We start from the raw sequence: 19,210 nt of genomic DNA, 5'->3' as shown, positions 1-19,210 counted from the left end.
AACCACTCTAATGGCGCGTTTTCCGTTATCTCACACGCGGCGTGGCACCATCGCAGGGATCCCCGGGCTGGACGAGTCGTACCTCCCGCGGTGGATAGGCCTCGGCTTCGGCGCCCTCGTCCTCCTCAACCACCTCCTCTCGCCGTCCCCAACCCCCGCGCAGCTCGTCTGTTACCTCTGCACCTTCACCCTGATAATGCCCAGCCATAACTCACATGCCTGATTAACCGGTTACGCGAAATCGCAGAGGTCGGAGGCTCTGGGGCTGTGCCTGGCCGCGTTCTCAGCGGCGCTGCCGTACCTCGGGCGTTTCCTAGAGGTGGGATGCTTCAATGAGTCGTCCTGAATGGTACATTGGGATCGCACGGTGAATGCTGGGAAATGAGCATGACTTGGGAATTTTGATTGTTGTAGGGTGCTGGTGCTTCCAGCCGTGTGCCGCTGCCAGAAGGGAGCAGGCAGGTGTTTGTGATTCCTGATGATCTCTCGACGTCGCAGAAAGAGGATATGGCCTGGGCCACATATGTTCTGCTGCAGAACACGAACACCACATCAGTGGTATGTTCTTTTAGGTGTTTCTCAGCCATATAGACTTAACCAGTATTGAATTCTCGGTGGGAGCTGACCGAAATGTCATGTCTTAAGCTGTTCATTTTTTTTCCGGGTACTTATGCTTCAGATTCAAGCTGTTGTAGTATTTGATAAACTTAAATATTTGGAATTGTTATCTTTGTGGCTTTGATAGTCTAGTGCCTTATGTTTTTGTCAACCTTAAGCCATGTTATCCTAGCTTGCCGCAAATAGTAACTGCAGAGGAAAAAAAATCAAGTTACTGTAGACATCACTAGGACTGTTGCAGTGTAGTGTTTGGTTGAGTTTGCTTCTTTCTGGTGTATATTTACTTATTTAGTACCCCCTCTGTTCGGAAATAGATGATGTCTTAGACACTGGCATGGTATCCAACATGTATCTTTTGACTGTTTCCCTTTGTATGCATAATATGTTAATGGAGTTTTATACTATGAAATTGATCTCAACGAGAAATCTATTGGCATTATGTTCACATTACCAATCTAAATGTTTTTTTATTTACTACTCCCTCCGTTCCTTAATGTAAGTCTTTTTAGAGATTCCACTACAAACTACATACATATTTTAGAGTGTAGATTCACTCATTTTGCTCCGTATGTAGTCCATAGTGGATTCTCTAAAAAGACTTATATTTAGGAATGGAGGGAGTAGAAATTAAATCCAGACAGGATCAATTGCACGCACTCTAAGAAGTCATGTACTTTTTTGTTAAGGTTGCTTCTTTTGTTGGTGTATTTTTTATCGCTTATTTTATTTGTGTATGAATAGTGGATAATTTAAGGTACTGTCTAGCAGTTAAATACATGGATTGTGGAGTAATTCCATCATTTGCATGAGTAGCAATGTTTGGTTGTTATGAAATTGTCTATTGTGTGATAATGTCTAGCATGATTTGCTCCTGGTTAGATGCCTCACCTTGGTTTTTTGCTTTGTGCCAGCTCATAGCAATTGGCAATGTGTTGTGCATACGAGGATACTGGGATCCTCCTGCAGATATCTCTAAATATGCAATGATTGATTGGTTCAAGAGTCAGATGGAACAAGCTGGACTCGACAATCTGAGCAGTGCTTTGTACTTTCCTAATTTTTCTGGTAAGTGTATCGTTCTCTCCTGCCTACGAGAGCATATTTCTGCTAAGTTTGTGCAAAGGGTTTTGGTCCAGCTACCCAATCGATATTATTTTTCTTGCCCTTATTGATTGCAGAAGTCAATCTAGGTGACATTTTGCTTGTAACAAGCATCAACATGTGTATTTTTAGAGTTATTATAGTTCATATTAAGCACCGTGCCTTCTTGCCATCAATCAGTAATTGTAGTGAAATTCTTGGCAGCTCTATAACGATTGGTTTGAATGCTTTTGTATATGTGAGGTTATTTGTATTATGGCATCTTAGGAATACGACTACCGGATGTCTAGTTGACCAGTAAAATTGTGTTTTTGTTTTCCTTTGTGATTTTAGATGCTTATAAAATATCTGTCTTGCTGTTTTTCTCCTTATTTCATATTTTTCGATTGTATGTGTCTTATATAGACCAACCGTGCTGGTTTCATCAGACACACAGCTTGGGAATATTCTACCACAAGGAATTCTTTCTGTGTTGGCACAACCAATTGTGAGCAACCCTGATCCAGCTAACGGTGAATCAAAAGCTGAAGGTGTCGTCCTGTTGGCCTCCAATGCAAATTATGCATACAGTGAGAAAGATATGGTTTGGATAAGAACAGTTGCAAATAAATTTCGACTTGTGTAAATCATCAACACCCAAGGTATTCCAGTTTATCTTTTTGAGATATATAAACGTCTAGTTTCTCGTAGGAAGCTAATGGTTTTGTACAAGCCAGTGAGTAAACTTTCCAGTACCGGACATTTGCCCAATGCTATTGCTGAAATATTTATTTAAGAGCTTGTATAGGCTAATGTGCAATTAGTGAACTACCCTCAAAGTTTGACAGAAATGCTGTGGTCTGGGCGGCAGCATAGAACTACTAAATTGGATTCGTAATGCCGGGGTGTGAACAATAGAATGATGCATGCAAACTGCTTTTGTAGCAACTCATTGCGAACTCAGACAAGGACACAAGGTAGGTGCGATCTAAGAGGATTATGACTTATTGGGAGATCAGTAGGCAGAAATGATTTTCATTGTGAGCAGCACTGTTTGGAAACCAAATTGTCCTACAAAAATAGTTCAATGGGCAAGCTAAATGTTTAACTATAGTATGTCCTGGTATCTGTACTTTGATATGTTTATTTGATTTGCCTTAAACCAGAAAATACTGTTCCGGGATTTCTATCTTGGCTGCATGTTTTTCCCCACGTAAATAATCTGCTGGGTTTCACTATTATATTGATAACGGAACCGTAGTTCATGTATGTTGATGGCAGGCCAACATCAACATTTAAAGTAAAAAGCCCCAACTGACCAAATAACCTGGCTGCAGTGCACTATGTGCCTTGTCAAGTTTCCTCTGAGGGATAACAGAGTTTAACAGAACACATACAACCTGTAGTGACAAATGTGTGTTGTTACAACCAAAAACGGCCATATGATCCAGTAGAATCGTTCAGCCTCTTCAGAATAATCTCCGCTTCCATTGCCACCAGTAACCATTATTACCTTGCACAGCAGTAGGGCTTGAAAAAAATGATTGTGACAGTCTTGGGTTGTAAAATCAGCAAAATATTTTCATTTCCTTCTTGTAAACCTGCACAATATTTTGAAAAAAACATGCATGGCGGATGATTGAGAGATCTGATGAACTTGTTAGCAAAGCAGGCCCTGGCTCTTAACCAGATAGCCAAGCACATAGTAGCTAGACCCTCAATTTGAATGTCATATCCCACATGTGAGTAGCCTTTACTGCAATCTAATAGTGATATAAGAATTTCTTTACTGCAATCTAATAGTGATATAAGAATTTGAATGGCAGCCACTTAGCCGTATATCTTCCAAGAGCTTTTCACTTCAGTCCAAAATGTAGTCACATGAGAGGATGACAGATATTGCAGTAAAATACAATCTTGTATGTACCAAGAACTTTTGAGGGCGGTTGAGTAATTTGATGGATACCTAGGTATCAATTTAAGTAAGAAAAATTGGCATCCAGATTCAACCTGAAGAGGACTGAACCTGGGTGTTGGGGTATTAATTCTCACACCTCACACCGATAGAGCTAGGCTCAGTCCTTCAGCTAGTGAGTAAATGCCATTTCCATATTGAATTTGCTATCTCAAGCTAGTATCCTTTTTTTCTTTTGCACACACAGTTAACACTAAAAGGGGTTTATTTGTCACTTGTTTGGAGCCATACATGTAGGTCGTAAGTCACTGCATCTTGTTGGTAGGTAACAGGTATATTTCACTTTCATAGCTTGTTAGCTGGCACAACTCATCCAACACTTGATTTTTGTACCGTTTCATTGATAACCACAACAACTGTCTTCTCTTGCTTTTTGATGTGGTGAGTGCACAAGAATCTCCTGGATTTAACTCGCATTATTGGAAAAAGACGTAGATGCAGTATCCCCTCACTAGAGAGCTATATCTTGTCTGTACTGCTGGTAGATGTGTGTATCAGTCCTTGAAGTGATCCACTGAACAATAAAAATTAATGCTAGCATCGTGTTTCATGTAACAGAACATACATATATTTTCAGCCTGCTAAACCCACAACTCGTCTGAGAACCAATACATGCACAATGAACCCATATGCTCAAGTATCTGCTGTCTTGGCATTTTCAGACATCAAGTGAGTAGTTTTGGGCTTTGGGAAACATATTTCATTAATATATATTTTTATACATATTGCTAGCTCTTAGAGTCATTTGCTATACATTGGATTTTCTATTTCTGACTCCTGTGCCAGGTTTCCAGTCTCCAGGCCAACAATGTAGTCTGTACCTTTATGTTCTTAGCATTTCCAAATATATTTTTAGCAAGCATGCCCTTTGTTCAGTTAGCTGGAACTTGAATTAGCAGTGCATCAGGAGTCATGCCAGACTCTCAGTGAAGAGAATCATGTTGGTGCAAAGAAAATTACCGCAACACTGGGTTGATTACTCATTTATATTTTCATAAAACGTAGCAGGATCCAAATAGGGAGGGGCTCGTATGTTAGTATGAACTGTTAAGATAGAACCCCAACGAAACAAAATATTTCTGTATTGTATTACTCCATGGTGGACCTTGGAGAAACACAAAGTCCTAACAAAGTACATTATCCTCATCAAGGACATACGATAATGTTGTGACAAGTGTTTGAACAAGTGGTGATGACAGTGGTGATTTTCCAATTAAAATAGGACTGCACCAAGGGTCAGCTTTGAGCCCGTATCTTTCTGATTTGTTGATGGATGAAGTCACAATGTATATACAGGGAGATATCCCATGGTGTATGCTCTTTGCAGATAATGTGGTGCTAGTCAACGATAGTCTGACGGGGGTTAATAGAAAGTTAGAGCCGTGGTTGCGGACTTTAGAATTGAAAGATTTTAGGCTTAGTAGAACTAAAACTGAGTACATGAGGTGCGGTTTTAGTACCACTAGGCACGAGGAGCAATAGGTTAGCCTTGATGGGTAGGTGGTACCTCAGAAGGACACCTTATGATATTTGGGGTTGAAGCTGCAGAAGGTTAGTGATCGATGAAGATGTGAGCCATCGAACCAAAGCCGGATGGATGAAGTGGTGCCAAACTTCTGGCGTCCTCTATGACAAGAGAGTGCCACAAAAGCTAAAATGTAGGTTCTATAGGACGGAGATTCAACTTCCGATGTTGTATGGCGGAGATTGTTGGCCAACTAAAAGGCGACATTTCCAACGGTTAGGTGTAGCAGAGATGCACATGCTGTGATGGTTTGGGCATATACAACGCAGGCCTTCAGAAGTGCTGGTGTCTAGCGGAAGATTAAAGCGTGTCAAGAGAGGTATGGGTAGACCAAACTTGACATGGGAGGAATCCGTGTAAAGAGAGACCTGAAGGACTGGAATATCACCAAAAGAATTAGCCATGGACAGGGATTATCCACGTGCCAAAACCGTGACTAGGTTTCGAGATCTTATGGGTTCCAACTCTAGCCTATCCCAAACTTGTTTGGGACTGAAAGGCTTTGTTGTTGTTGTTGTGACAAATCTCATATCTTGTTTGCCCTGGATGGCATGTGATGAGATGTCCAGTCTATGCAAAGTATGTAGTCCGTGTCTCTTAGTAGTGCTTGATTGGGTACACGTGATATGTCTTGACGGGTGCTGCTGATGTCTTCTCTTAATTGTTTGGCTGCCTCAAGGGGATAAATCATAGAACTATTAACTACAGCTGCATCTTACTGCTGAAGTAGAGGTTTGTGTAGAAATATTATGACGGTTACCAACATATTATTCCTAGTCGATAGTGTTGGCATGTGCAACTGCTGAGTAGGAAATCTTCAATTCTTAACCATTAAGAAAAGTGATCATGCTCCCAACTTCTTAAATGTTATGCGTAATAAATCAACCCCGTAATGCAAAAGTAAGGGTGAAAAGGAGAATGCAATGATGATAAGATTACCATGTTTGCCTTTTTTATCAACAATCCTGATATGCTGTCATACTTTGGTGGTGCAAACCAATCTACTTAAATGTTATGATGCATCTTCTGTAAATACTACTCCCTCCGTCCCATAATATAAGAACGTTTTTGACACTAGTATAGTGTTAAAAACGTTCTTATATTTTGGGACAGAGGGAGTATTTTTTTATTGTGGTATGATATAGTCTGGTTATTGTGCATTCTTACTGACATTTTACTTTTAAGGTTGATAATTGTGGATTCTTACATGGTCATGCTCGAGTTTCTTTTATTTTTGCAGTTGGACAAGAACGGATGTTACGATTCGCTTAGTGGATGGGATGTCTCAAGTGTGTGGTAACCAACAGCCATATGAAGTCTCTGCTTGGAATGTGTACTTTGCAACAGCTGGAGGCAGAGGCGGAACACGCAAGCGGCGCCATGGAGCGACGAACTATTAGTTGATGGACCTCTGCAATGCCATTACATGTTTAACTAGCCCACCAACCACCCCCATCTTTTCCAGCTGAAGCTGTGGTCTGAGCTAGAGCGTTGGGTGGTTCCTATCAGCCGTCCTCAACGCCTCATCATCATCCTGTGATCTTGATCTGCCTTGGCTTCTTGTGGTTTGAAATCACTTGGCCTGGAACATTATCAGTTGGGCATCCTTCCAAAGCCTTCTCCCAGGAGCCCTCTGCTGGGCTCTCTCACAAGCTTGAGTGTGCACCTACTACCTACGCCGTCTCATGCGGTGTTGTTTAATGCATGCCGTCTGATATGGTTGAAGCATCAAGCTGTATTCTGTACTGTATGGTACCATGTTCGCCGTGTGGCTACTGTCACGCTGGAGATCGATCGGTTAAATGGTCCACTCGTCTTTTGTGTGAACTGGCAGCAAAGGGGCAGTGGTGGTTCTGGGGAGGATATGCATTGCTTCGTTGCTGGGAAATTTCTGGTCGAATGGGTGTACAAATTTTCAACGATTCTAAAACAGTGTACCGCGGCCAAGGGTAGTACGAACTTAAGAGTCGTAAAAGGGAACATTTGAACAGGATTTGCACGGTTCGGTGCGTTCTCATCGGGTATTTACTCTTTCCCTAGTTTGATTCTGCAAAAGGAGAAGGAGGCGAGCTGAAAATGCTCATGTGACTAGGGAACGGTGATTGGTAAGCTCACCACAAGTCATAAATACAGGCTTGCAACGCCAGCCGATGGGCACGCACCACAAATAAATGGTGGCGCACGGCAACCGGACACGGATAGGTAGATGGACGGGCGGATCCCTCCAAACAAGACAGTGACATAGCATGGCGTTCGTATGCAAAGTACTCTATTCCCAACCCGTGAAGTACCTGTACGTGTACGTGGTATACTGGATGAGACACTGACACCTAATCCTGCCTTGTGTTGTGCGATTGGAAAATTCTGTTGGTTAAAATTAGCTTTGCGATGAGCTGAAAGCCACTTTTATCTGAAAGGAGGCGCGCACATGTAACGCGACGGGTTCTGTTCCAAACAGCGACGCAAGATGAAACCATCACATACACTGATCGTACAATTAAAAGGTGATTTAGAACTTAATCGCTTAGTTTTACTGATAAAGGGTGATCTTACCATGTGTTTATGTTGAATCCAAAAATACCCTCAACCACAAGATGTCAAGCTTATTCAAACGGCATCGTCAGATCGTGTAAGACTAGATCGCCAAGCACTCGTGGGTAGAACAGTCGAAACGGCAGCGACCTCCATTCAATTCAAAAACCCTCCCACTCCCTCCAGCTGCAGCGGATGTCAGCCAAAAGCCGTAAAAGGACGACGAGCGAGTGGCAGCAGCAGCCACTCACCGATTCAAAACCAGCAGCGCTCAAACGGTCGGATCCCCGCGGCTGCAGGTCCCCGACCCCCACCATCCATCCCACTCCCACGTGCCCCCCTCCTCTCCCCGATCCGACGGCCCGCCTCGCCCCAATTCAAAACACCTCCTCGTCCTCCACTCCCCACACACACCACTGCTAGCAGCCAAGCAGAGCAGCGCCCGCCCGGAGAGAAATAAATTCGGAAGGCCGTCTCCCCAACGACTCGCTCGAAACTGCGCGGCGCGACGCCAGAGGGACCTGTCGGACGCGGCTCGCTCGCTACAAGCCTACAAGGCCAGCGCGGATGCTGGCGATCATTCCCCAATCCTCTCTGGTTGCTCCTGCCCTGCTCTTCTCACCTCTCACTCCCACGCGCGCACTCCTACTCACTGAGGAATTGGATGCTGGCGATCCATTGACCCTTATGATGGGCAACTGATTGATTGATGATTGGCATATCCATCGTAGCAGCAGCGGCGGCGGCGGTACTAGCTCTCGTGGGTTTCTTCGCGCTGGCGGTCGGCGTCGGGAGGAGGGACGGAGCAGCGGCGAGCGGGGGCGCGTCCAGCGGAAGCGAGTGGACCGGAGGGCGAGGTAACTAGCTCGCTTGCTTGCTTCATCTCGCCTTGATTTTTTTTCTGCACGTGGTCTCTGGGCTGGATACGCGTCCCGTTGCCTTTCGCCTTTGCTTCCTCGCGGCCGACTTTTCCCGTGCTCCCTTGGCAGGCTTGGAAGCCAAGCTAAGCATCACCGGGGCTTTTCTCCCTGTGTCCGTCCACCTTGTAGATTTCAGAAGCTTCCTCCAAGTGTTTGCGAATTGGGGCGCATGATCCTAAGTTTGAGAAAGATACGAGGGAGATTTGGGAGCGACTTATTTTCGAAAATTTACAGCGTTTCCCCCTTCTTTTTAACTTTTTTTCTAAAGCACACTTTAATAGAGGGATTTCTAAGTTTGCGAGATACTCCGTTTTTATTTTCGAAAATTTACAGAACTTTCTATCTAGGGGCATCTCTACGATTTTAGCAAAAGTACAGGGCCAGACCACAATAATAAATCCCGTCCTCATCCGTGCCGGCGCCTAGCCGCCGCCGACGCTGTCCACGCCGGCGCTCGCACGTCGCTGGCACACAATACGACAGTTGTATTCACCGCGCTGCCCGCTCCCGATGACGCGTGCGGCTTTGCCTCGCCTCTCTCTGAAAGCAAAGCGAAAGGCTGCCCCGGGCCCACACCCCAAGCACCCCGTGCGTTCGGATCCGGGAGCCCGAGGTCGTGTGCTCTGGGCTCGGTCGGCCTCGTTTGGGTTCCCCGCGGACGCTGCCGATCCGGCTCATGATGCGGTGCCCCGCCACCCGCGCGCTCGCTCGCTGACACGCCGGCCCCAGCGTGGCCGTACGGCACGCACCGCTTGGGAAAGTTGTGGCCAAGGAGAAAAAGACATCGTGTTACGCAGATCGCGTGCGCGGTGCGTCCCTCCATGTGCCGATGACAGGTGGACCCACTTTCTTTTTTAACTGGAGTGGTTAGCTAGTGTTAATCTCGGGTCAGGTTAAATAAAGTCTGCAGGATCTCTTTCCGTGCATGCGTGTCTACTCTAGAAGCTCGTGATAAAATTTGTACTCCCTCCGTTCCTAAATACTTGTCTTTCTAGAGATTTCAACAAGTGACTACATACAAAGTAAAATGAGTGAATCTACATTCTAAAATGTCTACATACATCCGTATATTGTAGTTCATTTGAATGTCTAGAAAGACAAATATTTAGAAACGGAGGGAGTAGTACGTAAAAGAATTGTGGTGAGATTTTTTTTTTTTTTGCCTTTTTCTTTTTCACATGGCATGCAGCTTTTTGAAGGGCTTATCGGCTCGTCTACGATACGTCGCCCCACGCAATTATTTCCCCATGATTCTTTTGTGTTACGAAAGCGCCAGATCTTTGGATTAGAATACAAGAAAGTATTCCTGCTCTACTCTAGTGTGAAAATTATGAGTACCGAAATCATACTCCTTTTGTCCTAAGCACTCCAATAGATTGCGAATTTTCCTGAGACGCCACCCGCCGCCGCACTCGGCTTAAGTTCTAGTACGTATCCCGTTCCGTTCTGCTCGCACCACTTGGCCATCTCTCCCGTTGCTGAATTTATTTATTTGTTTGTTCTCATTCACTCGTCACCTACCTAGCCCTCATTCCGCGGGTCAAAACTCAGAATGCCTCCAGCCTGAATTTATTCTGTTACCGAACAGTGCAAAGCAAGTGAGAAAGCCTGGGAATTTTGATAGGGCCATCGTACCAGCTCATGATCTTGCGTGTCGCCGCCCGCAGCTCATGATCCGCCCGATTTCGCATTTCGTCCACCCAAAGCAATGCAAAGGCCGGGGGAGAACATGCTAGATTGCTAGATGAGGTTAGCAGTAGCTTTCCACGACGGATTTTGATTCGTTTAAAATACCGGAGGATTCCTTCCTGTGTCCCCTTCTAGCTTCTTCTTCGTTGTTTTCTTTTCGAGGATTTGTCCGCTTCTTCCTTTACTGACTGAGGTGGGAGCGTTGCTAATCTAGTGGATGCCTGCAGATCACAAGGCGCGGTGTTGTAACTGGTGCGACCAGGAAATGAGCTTGCACAGCTGTCCGGCCGCGGCCGGGGACGCGCCGACCGGGACGGCGGAGGACCTGCTCGAGCGGGCGCGGGGCCTGGTGCCGGCGGCGCTGGACGCGGCGCGCGCGGCGACGGGGTTTGGCGCGCGGTGGAAGGCCATCGCGGCGAGGCTCGAGAGGGTGCCGCCGTGCCTGTCCGACCTGTCCAGCCACCCCTGCTTCTCCAAGAACGCGCTCTGCCGGGAGCTGTTGCAGTCCGTTGCTGCCACCCTCGCCGAGGCCGCCGAGCTCGGCGTGCTCTGCCGCGAGCCGCCCAAGGCTGGCAAGCTGCAGATGCAGAGCGACCTGGACGCTCTCGCCGGGAAGCTGGACCTCAACCTCCGGGACTGCGCGCTGCTTGTCAAGACCGGCGTGCTGTCAGATGTGACGGTTCCGTCTCCTCCGGCTGAGGCGGCGGCGGCAGAAGCCTCGCAGACGGACGTGCGGGAGCTACTCGCTAGGCTGCAAATCGGGCACGCCGAGGCGAAGCACCGGGCTGTGGAGGGGCTCCTTGATGCGCTGCGCGAGGACGAGAAGAGTGTGCTGTCGGCGCTCGGCCGTGGCAACGTGGCCGCGCTGGTGCAGTTGCTGACGGCGACGGCGCCCAAGATCAGGGAGAAGGCAGCCACCGTGCTCTGCTTGCTTGCCGAGTCCGGAAGCTGCGAGGGCTTACTGGTGTCGGAGGGCGCGCTGCCGCCGCTCATCCGGCTGGCAGAGTCCGGCAGCCTTGTTGGCCGGGAGAAGGCCGTCATCACGCTGCAGCGTCTGTCCATGTCACCCGAGATTGCCCGCGCCATCGTCGGGCACAGCGGCGTCCGTCCACTCATCGAAATCTGCCAGACAGGGGACTCCATCTCGCAATCCGCGGCGGCGGGCGCGCTCAAGAACCTCTCCGCGGTGCCGGAGGTCCGGCAAGCGCTGGCCGAGGAAGGCATCGCGCGCGTCATGATCAGCCTGCTCGACCGCGGCGTCGTGCTGGGTTCCAAGGAGTACGCGGCGGAGTGCCTGCAGAACTTCACGTCGAGCAACGACAACCTGCGGCGCGCCGTGGTGTCCGAGGGCGCGCTGCCCAGCCTGCTCGCTTACCTCGACGGTCCGCTGCCGCAGGAGTCCGCCGTGGGCGCACTCCGCAACCTCGTGTCCGCCGTCTCGCCGGACAACCTCGTGTCGCTCGGCGTGCTCCCGCGGCTCGCGCACGTGCTCCGCGACGGCTCCGTGGGCGCGCAGCAGGCAGCCGCGGCGGCCATCTGCAAGATCTCCAGCTCCCCGGAGATGAAGCGGCTGGTGGGCGACCACGGGTGCATGCCGCTGCTGGTGCGGCTGCTGGAGGCCAAGTCGAACGGCGCGCGGGAGGTGGCGGCGCAGGCGACGGCGACGCTGATGAGCTGCCCGGCGAACGCGAGGGACGTGAAGAAGGACGAGAAGAGCGTGCCGAACCTGGTGCAGCTGCTGGACCCGAGCCCGGGGAACACGGCCAAGAAGTACGCCATCTCCTGCCTCCTGGCGCTGTCGGCGAGCAAGCGGTGCAAGAAGCTGATGATCGCGCAGGGCGCCATTGGGTACCTGAAGAAGCTCTCCGAGATGGACGTGGCCGGCGCCAAGAAGCTGCTCGAGAAGCTGGAGCGTGGCAAGCTGCGCACCCTATTCACTAGGAAGTAAAGCAAGGAGAAGCGTTCCGTTTTGCCGTGAACCTGTAAAAAGAGCCGCCGTCCTGTGTTCATAGTCTCTATGAAGGCAGTGCAGACTGCAGAGAGTAGTACTGTTGCCGATCTGAACCTTTTAACATACCGCGTTGTAGTACCGCTGGTTAATGTGTATGTCACCTATGTCAGGCAGTTGATGCACAATGCATTTGTTCTTTAACTTAGGCTGAAGAATGCCAATAAAAGAATGTTCAGTGAAGAACATTTGCCGATTTGTATTGTGTGCTGAGTTTTGATTTTAAGGCCAATTCTAACCTCTCCTTGGCTCTGCATATTAACAAAGACCTGGGGCAGCAATCTCATTTCATCGCACGGAAATACTAGAATCTCATAGTTCCTTGATGAAATAATTGTAGTATGAAAAGCATTATTAGTGCCAATTCCGATCTCTGCATGGCTCTGCATATTGACAGAACTCTTGGGCAGCAATCTCATTTCATCGAACGGAAACACTAGAATCTCTCCTTGATGAAATAATTGTTGCATGTCATTGTAGTCTGAAAATCATGTTGAGTATTTGAACATGATAGGGACAAATCACACGCGTGCGAAGGGTACATGGTGTTTATCAGTGGGTAATTGGTCCCTTTCGCTCTCTGATACTTACTGGTGAACAGGGGCTGCATCATACCATCGCACATCACAGACATGTTGATTAGCAAACCGAATTCTTCTGTTTCGCCATATGATTTCTGCATGAAGTCTTCAGATGCAGATGATGGTTGATTAATCTGGAAGGTGAAAGGTCAGTCTCGGGCAATCATTGTCTTGACTGAGTCTCGTGCAAACTAAGAAGTGGTGGGACTGTGCGAAAAGTGGCTGCAGCTACCGGGCTCCAGGGCTCCTGGTATTTGAAATTTTTGAAAAACACATTTTCGTTGCTTAAAAAAATCTTATATCAAATACGTGAATACATACACCCGTAAGGCCTGGTAAAAAGCTGAAAACAAAATACTTTGTATTTTGGGAAATACAAAAAAGAGAAATTTCTGACAGAAAATGGCACACCTTTTCTCCTATATAGTGTCAGAAATTTGTTTTTTTTCTATAGCCCAAAACAAAACGAGATTTCTACCAAAACTTGCCACGGGTATTCGGAATGTTTATATGTATCCCCGTGAAAAATTCCACATTTTTTTGAAACTTCAAAAATACAAATTTCAAAATGTTTAAATATAGGGAGCAGTGGAGCTCGGGTGCTGCAATCCCTCTCTCTGGGAATGTGATGATGTGTCGGACAGGAATCTGTTTTCAATCTCTCACGTGCAAACACTTCACTTCACTTCACTGAGCCCGTTGGTGGATCAATGGTTCAAAGCAAACAAATTTGTTTGATGATTAAAGGATGGCAAAGAAAATGTATGTCTATCACATAAAAGTATGAAGTATATTGGGTGGTCAAAATACAAAGTGCAAAAGCTATTCCCTTATATAAAATTTTCTTCGGTTTATCATACCTATATCGATATCTATACACCATAAGAGAGCATTTCCTGCTTCAAAAAAAGGAAAAGAAAAAGAAAAACACTCCTATTCAACATGCTTTGCGTCAAGTAGTTGCTGAAACACACATCATCATAGCCACTAGCCAGTGTTAATGGGTTGGCCCATTTAAAGGTAGCTACGTGCTGAGGAATCCAAGTTTTGGAACCTCCGGAAAGTTCCTGACTGGGAACTGTGTTTTTACCCTTTTTCCGGGTTCTTTTTTGTTTTTTCAAATTTCACACATTTTACTTTTTTTATATAAAATCTCATAAAATGTTCAATTTTTTTTAAAAAAATCATGTATTTAAAAAAGATCATAAATTTGAAGAAAATGTTAGTATTTCACAAAAAAGTTTGTAAATTTTAAAATTTGATCATGTTTTCAAAAACTTTGTAAAACTGAAAAAATATTCGCGTTTTAATTTTTTCAGAATTTTCCAAAACTGTTCACAATATTCATTTTATTTTCGTGTTTTCAAAAAATGTTTAGAATTAAAATAATTGTTCATGCTTTTCAGAAGTGTTCGCGCTTTTATAAAATGTTCACTGCATGTAGGGCGTTATTCTCTTGCAGAGATGCATTTGAAGCGGAGCTGGGCACATGTCTGGAAGGCTTATCACTCGCAATCCAGCAAACTGAAACACAGATAGTCGTCAAGATGGACTCGAGCATGGTTGTGTCCATGATTTTATGCGAAGAGATGGGCCGTTCAGTGTATGCTTCGTTGGTTAATGAGATCAGATTCTTAATGCACCTTAGGAAAAACATAGTTTAGCGATGTTTGCTACAGTAGAAGGCCAGACTATGATTTGACTAGGGTCAGGCCCTTTGGAAACTTTGGATATTGTCCATGATGATTGGAAAGACCTTGTGATTGAGTAATATAAATTTCGTTCTCTCGCAAAAAGAAGAAGCTGTTCTCAATTATCTTTTCTAAAAAATGTTCGATGCAGTGCCTTGGTCTGGTTTGCTAGAGTAATCAGTTCGATCCACTATAGTACTTTGTCTGGTTTTCTGCTTCGCTGCATACGATAGTGGGCACAGTGCCTGTATGTTGCCCTGCCAATACGCCGCAAAGATCGGCAGATGGGTGTGGCGACTATATCTAGCTTATAGTGAGTCCTACGATGCCCTCGGCCAAAAGTTTTTTCAGGTGCGTGTAATGGGACAACCCATTTCTTCTCCTTGATCACTCGCTCAGGATCACAGAGAGATAGCTCGTTCATTTTTTTCTTAGAATAACTCTCTTCTGTGGGTTGTACTAATTTGGTCTGGTTTTTTATATTCTTTTCTCTTGTTTTCTTTTTTTCGGTTTTCTCGTTTCATCACGATTTCGTATACATGGGAAACATTTTTTCTATGCACACTTAATAATTTTTAGTTTTTTATGAAAAATGTTTTTTATTACTGACGGGTGTAGTTACACCCACTTTTGTTTCGTGCGTTATAGGTAGTATCTACCATTTCTAAGTATATATATGTGTGTAGTATGTAGTATATTAGAATATCTATGTGGTACATTACTATTTTTTAGAAGGTACGTACTATATTTTTAGCATACTTCTTTTAACATACAAATATGTATGTATTTTACAACATAATAAAAACTAGGGGCCCGCTTGCAATTTTTTTTCCATATAACTCACTTTGAATTATGTTATACATAGTGTGCGAACATACTAAAATGAGAAAGCAGTATATGTACTACCAGATGGTAAGGGAAAAAAAGAAAACAAAAAATGGAAACTAAAAAACATGAAGAAAAACAGTGAAAAACGAGCGCTTTGAGGCGTGTGGCACTGGGCCGACCTAGTCTGGCTCTCGCTTCAGGCGAGGCAGCCAGCGAGATAGACGCGCGCCCGAGATAGGGGGTCTCCCATAAGAGTTAGGGGTCAACTACGCAGACTTGATGCTGTGAAAGAAACACGGGTGTGGGAGATGCTGTGGGAGAAGCTATGGAAGGGTATCTGGCATGAGCTGACTGTTGATTGGATCCCAGGCCCTTTTGCTTGTTATCTTAGTCCGCGAGAATACCACCGGGCTGACGCTGCCTTGACTGAGAAGGAGGGCTATGCCATATACTCAGTCTTTTCGGGTTTATAGGTCTCAATTTAAAAATCTCACCAACCAAGATAGATGATGAATGGTGAAATAAATTTTGTAGTTGCAAAAGTACTCAATTAGTGCACTCGTTTTCCTCAAAAAATGAGATTATTGATGCATTAGGTGCAATGCATGCATGCGTAACCAATAAATGATTAAAAACTTTTACATGCGTTGGTGAGTTTTCTCTTAATCCTTGCATGCAACATTTTAATGTACCTTGAAATCTAAACATATGATGGTGAGCAAATATGATGGTGAGCAATACAGTTGAGACTTATAAAATGAAAAAACTAAAGTTTTGATATAAGCCTTATAAATCAGAAGGGAGGGAGTAGCCAGTATGGATGGGAGCTTCTACAGATGATCCGCGCCGGGTCAATGCCAGTTGTATCCATGCTGCAATGCTTTCGCATGGCAGCTACGTATGCTTTAGCTTATTTGTAATGTAATGTAAAATGTCGACAAGCGGCATCCATATCACTATAAGCGCCCTACTTTAATCGTGGATCATGAGAGTGTGGCAAAGCATTTGTCCTTTGTGTCCGCATACTCGTCTGGCCGGCCAGCGTGTGTAGAGAGTGGGTTGTTGTTTACTCCCATATACAACCCGACAAAATATGCCACAAGTGCCCGCCGGCTATGGCCCACGATGGCAAGGGTCTTAGTAGGAAAAGCCCGGGAAAAAGGGTCGCGTAGCGTCCGGGCATGTAGCATGCCGGCCCAGACATACGCAAACACACTCGGCCAACCAAGCCCCTCACAACCCCCACAAGGCAAGGCCAGCCATGCACACGTCTCGCATGACCGAACCAGCTCGGCAAGAAGCGAACAACACTAGCAGGCCGACCCAGGCTCGCTCGGCGTGCGCAAAATAATGTGCAAGACGTAGCATCAAAGCGAAATGAAGTACCCATGTCTCGATCCACGTGCGATAAGGACTAGAAGTTGAGAAGGCTTAGACCTAGACGATTTCTTGGTTGCATCATGCCCATATGTGCAGTGGACTCGGCGCCAAGTGACTCTCCTCGACAGAGTGACAGTGGCGTTTATTACTTTGTTGCTTCGCACTGCTCTCCCCTCGCCACCTAGACCACGTTGACGCCTGGCCTTTTCGGCACCAAGGTTTTTTAAGTGCTCCCAATATGAACAAGCACTTTCTATGATCCAGGGGTAGTTATTTCTTACCCAGTCTTTTGTTTCTTGGTGTTCCCATATGTATTCTTATTCGTGATAATGCCCTTTGGGGATAATTCATGAAATGAACGATTTGCTAAACATGCTGCTCATAGCTTGCTTAACTTCTTGGCTATAGTTGGTCTTTGCCCTAAGGATGCAACGTGTCATCTAGCTAATACAAAAGAGGAAGTACTCCAGTGGCATATGTGATGTGTGGCTGCTGCATGTATGCATGTAGTTGTACTTGGCTCCGTCCACTTTTAAAAGAATACAAAGTGGATTAGGAAATCAAAACTAGAACTATGTGTTAGCATAGTTACGTTAGAATAGATACATGCTAGTGGGGAATCCAGACTCCTTGTAAAGCCCTCATCCTATTGATTTCAAAAACCTTTTGTCATTATTTACTGATGCAACGACCTGCTATACAAAGGTCTTTAACCCCTTTTCGCGATGGAGTTTTAAACCATTGCCTTGCCTGCGTGTGCGATAACGGGGTCCTTCCCACATGATTCAAAAACCGTCGGCGACAGGGAGTAGGAATGCATACGTTTTGCAGAACTAAGTGTATGCCATGCCGGCATCTATCCCAAACGCGAGTTGTCACACAACTGTTTGTGATATATCGAATATCCCAAACTCTCCATCCTTACTACTCGTGTGTGCTCGCATTACCATCACACTCGGTATTCTATGGTGAAAAGTTTACGATGCGCGCCATATCACAAACAATTCACGATTGTAAAGTGTGTATGATAAGGAGACTATCACACACATTTACTTTTCCTCCACCGCATGCGATTCAATGTAAGAGTGCATAAAGTTGTCCCTGTAAAACTGTATGTGAAGTTTGAATATATCCCACACGTTGGTATGCCCATAAACGTTTGCGATATATAAAATGTCCCAAATGATTCATTCATAGTACCCGTGTCGGATGTGGGCCTACTGCACGTGTTCTTCTATGAACAAACATTTATGATGCACACGACATCATAAATTGTCCATAATTGCCGCGCCTGTATGATAAGGTGAGTTCCACAAACATTTAATAAGAAGGAATTGTGTGCGTTGCTGTTGTTAATCTCACACATTTTTTCTTGGCAGATCGTGTGTGCAGTAGAGATTCATCGCACATGTAGTGAAATGAGAAACGTGTGTGATCTTGACGTTTCACACATGTTTTGCTTTCACAAACCGTGTGCAGTGTAATGGCCTGCAAAGCATAACATATCCCTAATTTAATCCTTGCATTTAAAATTCATAGAATTTGAATTTGAAAGTAGTCAATCACTTATTTCATATCGAACCTTGTTTATTACAAATATAGGTTCAAGGGAGAATGTACAATTAGATGCACAGGTACATATACTGAAGAACTATAGAAACACCAAGTAAAGAATGATGAACCACAGTTGTACTAAAGACTGTAAATAGGGAGGCTAAGGACATTATGTTTGCTGGAGAAGATGAAATGGAATGCCCACATTGTGCCCTCCTCCATGCCTAATGTGCGCATGAGTCTAGGCCAACCCCTTATGATGGCCGCAACCCATCCTTCACTGTCTTCATTAGGACTTCTCAATGCTCATTGTAGTCTTGATGAAATACTTTAACCTTCATTGCATGTCCACCAATCATGTACTTTGTGATGTAATCTTGAGTAAATTACTTTGGGAACCACTACAAACGAAAAAGATTCAGACATTGTTGTCCACATACCCTTGTAGACCGAAAGCGGAAGCGTTAGCACAACGCGGTTGATGTAGTCGTACGTCTTCACAATCCAGCCGATCAAGTAATGAACGTACGTCACCTCCGAGTTCAGCACACGTTCAGCTCGATGACATCCCTCGAACTCCGATCCAGCCAAGCTTTGAGGGAGAGTTCCGTCAGCACGACGGCGTGGTGACGATGACGATGTTCTTACTGACGCAGGGCTTCGCCTAAGCACCGCTACGATATTATTAAGGTGGAATATGGTGGAGGGGGCACCGCACACGGCTAAGAGATCAATGATCAATTGTTGTGTCTAGAGGTGCCCCTGCTCCCGTATATAAAGGAGCAAGGGGGAGGGGGCGGCCGGCCAGGAGGGGGCACGCCCGGAGGAG

General features: G+C 45.6%; 2 protein-coding genes across 5 annotated transcripts in view; both read left to right on the top strand.

Annotated features, from left to right (window-relative positions):
- Positions 1–7,222, top strand: part of LOC123123978 (protein COFACTOR ASSEMBLY OF COMPLEX C SUBUNIT B CCB2, chloroplastic) — a 7,842-nt gene extending 620 nt beyond the window's left edge. Inside the window, exons 2-7 of the mRNA XM_044544656.1 lie at positions 49–166; positions 248–319; positions 415–558; positions 1,530–1,683; positions 2,148–2,360; positions 6,439–7,222. Coding sequence (XP_044400591.1) covers positions 49–166; positions 248–319; positions 415–558; positions 1,530–1,683; positions 2,148–2,344 — 685 coding nt within the window. The 3' untranslated portion in view covers positions 2,345–2,360; positions 6,439–7,222. The remainder of the gene's footprint in view (positions 1–48; positions 167–247; positions 320–414; positions 559–1,529; positions 1,684–2,147; positions 2,361–6,438) is intronic.
- A 777-nt stretch (positions 7,223–7,999) lies between these two features.
- Positions 8,000–12,543, top strand: LOC123123958 (vacuolar protein 8). Of its 4 annotated transcripts, none has more exons than XM_044544638.1 (3): positions 8,090–8,327; positions 8,462–8,587; positions 10,567–12,543. In XM_044544638.1, exon 3 carries the CDS (start codon positions 10,605–10,607, stop codon positions 12,285–12,287), a length of 1,683 nt encoding a protein of 560 aa, XP_044400573.1. In that variant the 5' UTR covers positions 8,090–8,327; positions 8,462–8,587; positions 10,567–10,604; the 3' UTR covers positions 12,288–12,543. The 4 variants fall into 4 exon arrangements, with proteins under 4 accessions (XP_044400558.1, XP_044400573.1, XP_044400566.1 ...); XM_044544631.1 differs by having other exon boundaries at positions 8,123–8,327; positions 8,465–8,587; XM_044544623.1 differs by having other exon boundaries at positions 8,000–8,587.
- The last annotated feature ends 6,667 nt before the right edge of the window (positions 12,544–19,210 follow it).

This window comes from Triticum aestivum, chromosome 1B (assembly GCF_018294505.1).
Source record: "Triticum aestivum cultivar Chinese Spring chromosome 1B, IWGSC CS RefSeq v2.1, whole genome shotgun sequence".
NCBI lineage: Eukaryota > Viridiplantae > Streptophyta > Magnoliopsida > Poales > Poaceae > Triticum > Triticum aestivum.
This window is presented reverse-complemented; position numbering and strand designations above follow the sequence as displayed.

Bases quoted from the DNA above. Each gene is read 5' to 3' on its own strand.
- LOC123123958 (XM_044544623.1), top strand. From the start codon at position 8,440: ATGATTGGCATATCCATCGTAGCAGCAGCGGCGGCGGCGGTACTAGCT. The intron at 8,588-10,566 runs GTAACTAGCTCG...GGATGCCTGCAG, and splicing joins CGAGTGGACCGGAGGGCGAG to ATCACAAGGCGCGGTGTTGT.